We start from the raw sequence: 7,503 nt of genomic DNA, 5'->3' as shown, positions 1-7,503 counted from the left end.
GGTGCATCCGGAGTCAGGAAAGCACTGCTGTCTGACACTGTCCCTGCCTTTATTAATCAGACACCGAAACCCCCAGGAACCATCAACGGGGTTAAAGAGTATTCAGAGCTTCTCCAAAGTTTTTTTTGTATTTTGTGTGTGCTGTTTTGTTGAAAGTAAGCCTATTTGATCTTTTTACTTGTATGTGTGTCTGTGTGTGTGTGTGTGTGTCTATATATATATACACATACACTTACTCCATATATAATTTAAAATCCCCTCCCCATTAAAACACAACACTGTATTTCTGTACAAAATAATTTAATAGAAACATTGTTCAATTATAAATTGAAAGAAAAACAGGTGTCAGATTATCAATCCTGCAGAATACGTTAATCAACATGCATGTGTGTGTGCGTTCTCTCACACACACACACACACACAAAAACATACACACATGGATTTTTTTTAATTTGTGAAGAAACAATATTACATGAACAGTTTACTGATGTCTTTTGGCGCAGTCCACGACTACAGACATATTGAGTGTCGGCGAGATTTGGCAGTCTATGGAGAAGTTTCCATCAATACTCTGACACTGGTGAGCCAAACAGAATACTTCCAATAACAGCCATTTCAATCCATGGTTGGAGAAGGAGCAGATTAAAAAAAAAAAGGAAGAAAAGAAGAAAAAAAACCCTTGGTGCTGAGCCCTTAAACTCTCAAGCTGAGTTAATGTCATTCTTCATGAGACACGGTTGAGACACCATGAGAAACTAAATAAATTGATGTATATTTAGAGGAAGGAAGCAAGCCACCTTAAAAACAGTCACAGTCCATCAACAACTATGACGCAACATTGAAGAAAAATACAAATCAAATTAAAAAAAGTTAGTGTACAAATGGGAACACGCAAATCAAAAACAACAGGAAGCAACAGGCATCATCAACAGATTCATACTTACGTACATGATGATAAAAGAGGCCCACATACTGGATTATGGGTAGCTCATTGTGTCTTCTCTGGACTCCTGCTCGTAATACTGACTCGGCTCTAAGCTAAGATGCGTGTCTGCGTATCTGTGGAGGTTTGGTGCTCTAATGGAAGCATGTACTCTTGTGGGAATGTGCTGCTCGTGTCACTGGCTTTGGCTCGGCTCTAACCCTAGCGGCTCATTTAGACTCACTCCCACCTCTTGGCACTTGTCAATTATTTTTTTCAGTGTGTCAGTTTTACCTCCTTCAGCAGCCTCAAAGAGCAAACACTAGAAATGGAAAGAGAAGAGGATTGGTGAGGACAGCATCCAAAGCTAAAGCGAGTGGAGTGAATATCTGAGGTAAAGAGGCTGTTTACATCTTTCCAGAGAGCAGCAGACAGAGGCAGTTTCTGGAGCGCCTGCTGATACAGCCGCCGCACCTGCACACGTGCCAATAAAAGCACAAACACACCAGAGCGGGAACACACAGTCAGTTCAGTCAGACATACACAAATCATCACAGCCGCAAACATTCAGACTCAAACAGTCTTCATCAGAGGTATGCCATTTAAACTCTTACATATGCGTGCACTGAGCATACCCTGCAGAAAAAAAACAATAGATTCGACAGAATGAAAGCAGAAAAACTTGAGACATCGGCCACTGTGAAAGTCATGACCTGACCTCTGACCTCACACTCACCTCTGCTCTTTGCCTTTGTTCCTTCTCAACAGCAATAGCTCTGGCAAGAAATATATTGATACAAGATGTCAAACACTTCACCTCATTTCTGCTTCCAAATCAATGGACATCACATTCACCCTCCACTACTAAACTGAACGGCATGCAAATGTATTTGATCCCCAGGGTGCGTTCAACAAGAACTGCACATGGCTTTCTTTGAATCTTGCACTTTTGCACATCTGGACAGTAAAATCTTTCTTGTTCTGGATTAAGACTGCTCTTAAAACACAGTCTGATTGTTAATATGTCCTTCGAGACCGTGTTACATATTCCATACGTACAGGGAAATTCCCTGTGAAGAGCAGAGTAATGCAGCACAAACCACTATTCCACACACTTGCACAAAATGCTAGCTTCAAAATCAATGGAATCAGACCTACATGGAGGAACTGGAGGCCATAGCATTCGGTTTGAGCTGCGCCCAGCACCCACTCCCAAAAGAAGAGCAACACTTGCTCCTGGAGGACAGGACCACACTTGAAGCCGGAGTTGAGGCAGGAGTCTGCAGTGAGGTGGGCCTCCAGGAGCGGGGTCGGTCCTTCACTTCTTTAAAGTAGCAAGCCCTCTAGTCAAAGCCTTCAACTGAACTCGCTTCGATGCTCCAGTGACATGGTAAATGAGGTTTACGACTAGAAATTGACAGAAATTGTCTAGCGAGGGAACAGAGGTTAAATGGAGATATTGGACGTACGGGACCAAGCAGTCAAACCCCACCGAAGAATGCAACTTAAAGCATTCAAAACTGCTTCTGCATATCATCGCAATTGGACGTGAATCAGAAAGGGGTGAAGGGAGGGCATAAAATGAACCACCCTAACACTATTGTCACCCCAATTCTGTATGACTTTCTACTCTGTCCACACAATGGGGATCCATATTTCTGTACTCTAAAGTTAATTTCTTGTGTGTTCTACAGACGAAAGCCAAACAGGACCAAAACCTCAGACTCAGTCAATAATGACAGAATTGAGAGGGAATAGTTTGTGTTTTTGAGCAAGTAGCTCAATAAATGGAATTGAATGTATCAAACAAAAACTAGAACTAGAACGTAGTAACAAGGAAACTGCCACCGATTTAATTCCCTTGTGAAGTGTTTCTGGATCATCACTGCCCTGAGAATATGCCTCAATCCCAAATCAGGATGGAGAAAGAGCTGGAGGAGGACTGGTCTGCCAGTTGTCATGATTCACTAGGCCCGAAGGCCTGTTCACACCAACACAAATGTTAGAATGGAAATTTGGTCTGATTTCCCTGTTCAGGCCACTGCATAAAAACAGCAGATGTGTGGAGTGAAAATACAGATTCTCTCCCAGACATGAAGATAGAAAAGAGACTGGAACCCCACTCCATAAAACAGTGTCACACTGACGGCATGCAGATATTTGTGATGGTCATTAAAGGGGTGCATTAAACAGATGCATTAAAGGGGTCCTAAGATGTTGCCAAAAAGAACATTATTTTGTGTATATGGTGTAATGAAATGTGTTTAAGGTTAAAAAAGAAAAACACTATTTCCACATACTGTACATTGTTTCTCCTCTAAGCCACACCTTTGTGTAACACGCTGATTTTTACAAAGCTCATCATTTCAAAAAGTGAGGTGTGCTCTGATTGGCCAGCTGTCCAGTGCGTTGTCATTGGCTGAATGCCTCAAACGTGTGACGGAAATGTTACGCCCTTTAACATACTGGCACAACGACACAAAAAACAAAAACCCATTACAAAGAGTAGGGGTGCTCCGATCACGATCGGCTGATCGTTAATGCGCATCTCATCAGTAAAGCCGGTTCTCTAATCAGCGATTTGTGCGTGATTCCACATAGAGCACCTGTTACTACACAGAGCCGTTGTTAATAGAGAAGATGCGCCAATAAACGCTGAAAATTAACGTGATTTGCTCATCTTCTCTATTAACAATGGCTCTGTGTAGTAACAGGTGCTCTATGTGAAATCACGCAGAGAACCGGCTTTACTGACGAGATGCGCGTTAACGATCGGCCGATCGTGATCGGAGCACCCCTACAAACGAGGCATTGGTTGCATCTAGTGGGGACATAATTACTGACTATAATAACTTATGTTGTGTTTTTATGCGTTGCGTTGCATATCAGGTGACGTAAACATAAAATCACGTCTGCATTTGTGATCGGAGAAATTACAAACAAGTGCTTCTCTACACTGCTCAAAACTCACGTTTGAATCATCAGGGGCAAATTATTTAAATATGAGAACGTACTTACAGTCCATGAGTCAGAACAGCCGGCCCTGTAGTCTACTCTACCAGGAAACAGTCCTCCTTAAACCGTGCCGCACACATCTGAAGATTTGGTTTGAACTGTTCTGGAACAGTGTTGTAAATACAACTTGACCCCTGATCTCTAGCTGTGTCCTCTTTGGGAAGACCAAACAAAGTAGCTTTGCTTTCACAGTGAAACGCACATCAACTCCACAACATGGCACATGTGGCAAAAACAATACCACAACAAAACACAGCGTGACACACGGAGGGCTCCTCAGACACAGAGCCAAAGCCAATGGAGTCTGATCTTATGCTATTTAGAAACAAGTCTCGTGTGAACGTACACACTCGCAGGATCAGGGGAGGCACCTGAGGGTGAATTTGAATCATGTGAGCCCTTGGGGCTTTTCCTGTACATATGGAATATATAACATGGACAGGAAATCTCATTTCGATTGAAAACAGCAAATGTTCATATTTACATTGCGCAGAATGCCTTATCTTCATCAAAACAAAACTAGTGGAGAGCTACACCATAGGCTTTAGAATATCATCTCATTTGGACACACACAAACAAATTAGCTTGATGCATTTGGAGCTCGTGAACTTACATTTTCCAGATGGCCAGACAGGTTGGGACGCTACAGCACAACATTCTGCTTTGCAATTTAAAATGTTCAACATTGCCATCCTGCCATTCTTGCTGCAGCAACCTACACAACGACAAATGAGACTAAACTCCAGGACATTAAAGTGCCTTTAGAAAGCTGTGACTGCATCCAGTGCCACCTACTAAAGAAGTTAAAGAATCACCTGTTCCCCCATTACAGAGAAGACAGACTTTAACAGCTTCAGTGAGCCAGGAAACGATTAAAATGATGCACCAGAAATATTTACACTGTATATGGTAACAAAAAAACTACAATTGTGGCATATATAATTGGAAATACTGGTGCTCTTCACAACCTTAAGGCGAGAAAGCATTAATAAATCCATGCAAGTCTCCCGTTTACCTTATGTCCAGTTCAGTATTGGTTGGCATGATATGTTGAAGTCTTTCCAGGATAAGGGAATGTTGGGATTGAGGGAAACATCCCAAATAGAAGGATATGACCTGAAATGCACACAGCACAAAATGCAAACACACTACATCTACACTGTCCATAAGCTTTACATGCAATCATCAGGCTGCTACTAAGAGCTTCATCATGACGTACCTTGTTATGGAAGCTGAAGCAGCTCCAGTATTGTGAGGAGCTGAAGGGCAGGGTGAGTCTGCTCGGCACAGTCTCCAGACAGCGGTGAACTAGACCCGTAAACATCTTCAGCTCGCGAACACTCGGCTGCGGAGCCAACATCTTACTGCTGGCGAAGGACAGATAGCTGGGGAAGAGGGAGCAAGCATTAAGAGAGGAAACACCATGACTATCTGCAACCAGTGAGGATGACACACAGATTAACATGACAAACACACTGGATGATTTCATGATGTGGTAATAAACACAACAACTGATGAGAAGTTAGGTTTCACAACTGTCCACTTTACTTACTCTAGCCAGAGGGTGTGAATTAAGTCCAGCTTTGTAATCGTTCCCAAAGCTTTCTCAAATGCATCAATGGCCTCTCTCACAACACCATAGGTAGACTGCCAGAAGCTGTGTTAAAGTCAAGAATGAGTGTTAGAGCAGGACAGACCGTCAGACAGAGACAGACAGAGACAGACGGACGGACGCACCAGTGCAGGAGATGCAGGTACGGCCGCTGAGCTCGGATCTCATCCTGAACATCATCTCTGAGAGCTGGTACTCTCAGCAAGTCTTGAGTGGGGACACCAAGAATATGGCTGAAATCATAAACATCAGATCTTACAACACTAACACTGCTATGGGTGAAATAAAATTGAACATGCCATTACACAGGAACAGAATGATTGGTCATGGAAAAACAATAAATCCTATGTACAGAAATGGATTTCCCACAATTTTCTATACCATATTAGAGCCGGAGAATAACCAGAAGAATCTGTTGACTATTGCAGATGCTCTGACACGTCTAGGCCGCCAGTGTTGGGGAGTAGTTACATGTAATGGCATTATGTCATTTTAGGTCTGCATGATTAATCGGACGCGATCAATCGCGATTGTCATGCCGTTTTGTCAGTAAAGCCGTTTCTGTGATTAGTAGTAAATCTCCATCACCTGCTTTCAGATTTACTACTATTCTCTCATGTCTTTGACATACCACGATCTGCTGTTAAATTTGAAAACATTATATTCATCTAGCCAAGTTTCATATGTAAGTTTCCCTTACAGTAAATGCAGTATGCACACACTCGCGTCGCCAAAGCTCACTGGCGCCATCTTGTGCACCGGGCCCATTGCACTCAAATTGTGAAACTCGTGTATTAAATAATTCCAGTGCACACAGACTGAAGTAGTTTAAGTCTTTGGTTCTTTTAACTGGGATGATTTTGGCTCACATTTAACAAAAACCCACCAATTCACTCTTAACAAATTACAATATGGTGACAAGCCAATCAGCTAATCAACTCAAAACACCAGCAAAGGTTTCCTGAGCCTTCAAAATGGTCTCAGTTTGGGTCACTAGGATACACAATCATGGGGAAGACTGCTGATCTGACAGTTGTCCAGAAGACAATCAATGACACCCTTCACAAGGAGGGTAAGACACAAACATGCATTGCCAAAGAAGCTGTTCACAGAGTGCTGTATCCAAGCATGTTAACAGAAAGTTGAGTGGAAGGAAATCATAGCTATTGGTTATGATTTTAAATCTGTATTTAACCTCAAAATGATCTCAAAGTAAAAAAGTCATGCTAAAGTCAGATTTTGTGGTGGCTGTTCTTGAAAGTCAAATTATTATAATCTTAATTCATGTGATTATGGATTTTTAAAGGCTTTCAATAGTTGACATTCATTAGAAAGGTAAAAAGTAATAATCACATGTAAATCATTTACATTAAAGTAACTGATATAGTTACACTGCTTTACACATTTCAAAAAGGGGAACTTATTAGGGAACCTATTACATTTCCAAAATAACCTTCCCAACACTGTAGGTATCCTCTGAGAGTGGCATCCCCTTGTAGTCAATGCCATCACTACTGTGGTGTCAGTGAGGACCTTACCGTAACACATCCAGCGACTTGAGCTGATCTTGCACAGATTCACAGAAAGAGTGCATAAACCGGTCAAAGAGCTCTTCCATAACACTGATGTTCCCCTGCGCAACAGAAATAAGCTCACAGAATTGAGCATCATGCCATCTTCACGAATGTTTTGAGTTTGGAGAGGATGCTGTACTCTCACCTGAGCGAGCAAACACTTGCAGAGCTGGAGGAAGACGCGAGCGCAGCTGGGGCTGTCAGAATGAGCGCGTCTCCACAGCTCTTCAGCTTTCTCTGTGTGTCCCGAGGACATGTGCAGCTCCCCGGTGACCTCCAGCAGAGGGCAGTAGAGCGGACACACAGCCAGCAGACGCTCACACAGCGCAAGAGCTTCTGGACATCTGAAACCAAGCCACTCACATCAGTACATGCACAGC

General features: G+C 42.6%; 1 protein-coding gene across 1 annotated transcript in view; it reads right to left on the bottom strand.

The window, feature by feature from the left end:
* Positions 1 to 283: 283 nt before the first annotated feature.
* LOC127947384 (zinc finger C3H1 domain-containing protein) overlaps positions 284 to 7,503 on the bottom strand; it is a 19,667-nt gene continuing 12,447 nt past the window's right edge. The window contains exons 26-35 of the mRNA XM_052544474.1: positions 7,269 to 7,467; positions 7,088 to 7,182; positions 5,675 to 5,782; positions 5,490 to 5,594; positions 5,157 to 5,322; positions 4,953 to 5,053; positions 4,551 to 4,652; positions 1,659 to 1,698; positions 1,334 to 1,396; positions 284 to 1,244 (exon numbers count right to left, since the gene is read on the bottom strand). Of these exons, the coding sequence (XP_052400434.1) occupies positions 1,119 to 1,244; positions 1,334 to 1,396; positions 1,659 to 1,698; positions 4,551 to 4,652; positions 4,953 to 5,053; positions 5,157 to 5,322; positions 5,490 to 5,594; positions 5,675 to 5,782; positions 7,088 to 7,182; positions 7,269 to 7,467 (1,105 nt within the window). The 3' untranslated portion in view covers positions 284 to 1,118. The remainder of the gene's footprint in view (positions 1,245 to 1,333; positions 1,397 to 1,658; positions 1,699 to 4,550; positions 4,653 to 4,952; positions 5,054 to 5,156; positions 5,323 to 5,489; positions 5,595 to 5,674; positions 5,783 to 7,087; positions 7,183 to 7,268; positions 7,468 to 7,503) is intronic.

The sequence above is a fragment of the Carassius gibelio genome, chromosome A25, assembly GCF_023724105.1.
Source record: "Carassius gibelio isolate Cgi1373 ecotype wild population from Czech Republic chromosome A25, carGib1.2-hapl.c, whole genome shotgun sequence".
Lineage (NCBI taxonomy): Eukaryota > Metazoa > Chordata > Actinopteri > Cypriniformes > Cyprinidae > Carassius > Carassius gibelio.
Note: the sequence above shows the minus strand (reverse complement) of the source record. Positions and strands in the feature narration are given on the sequence as shown.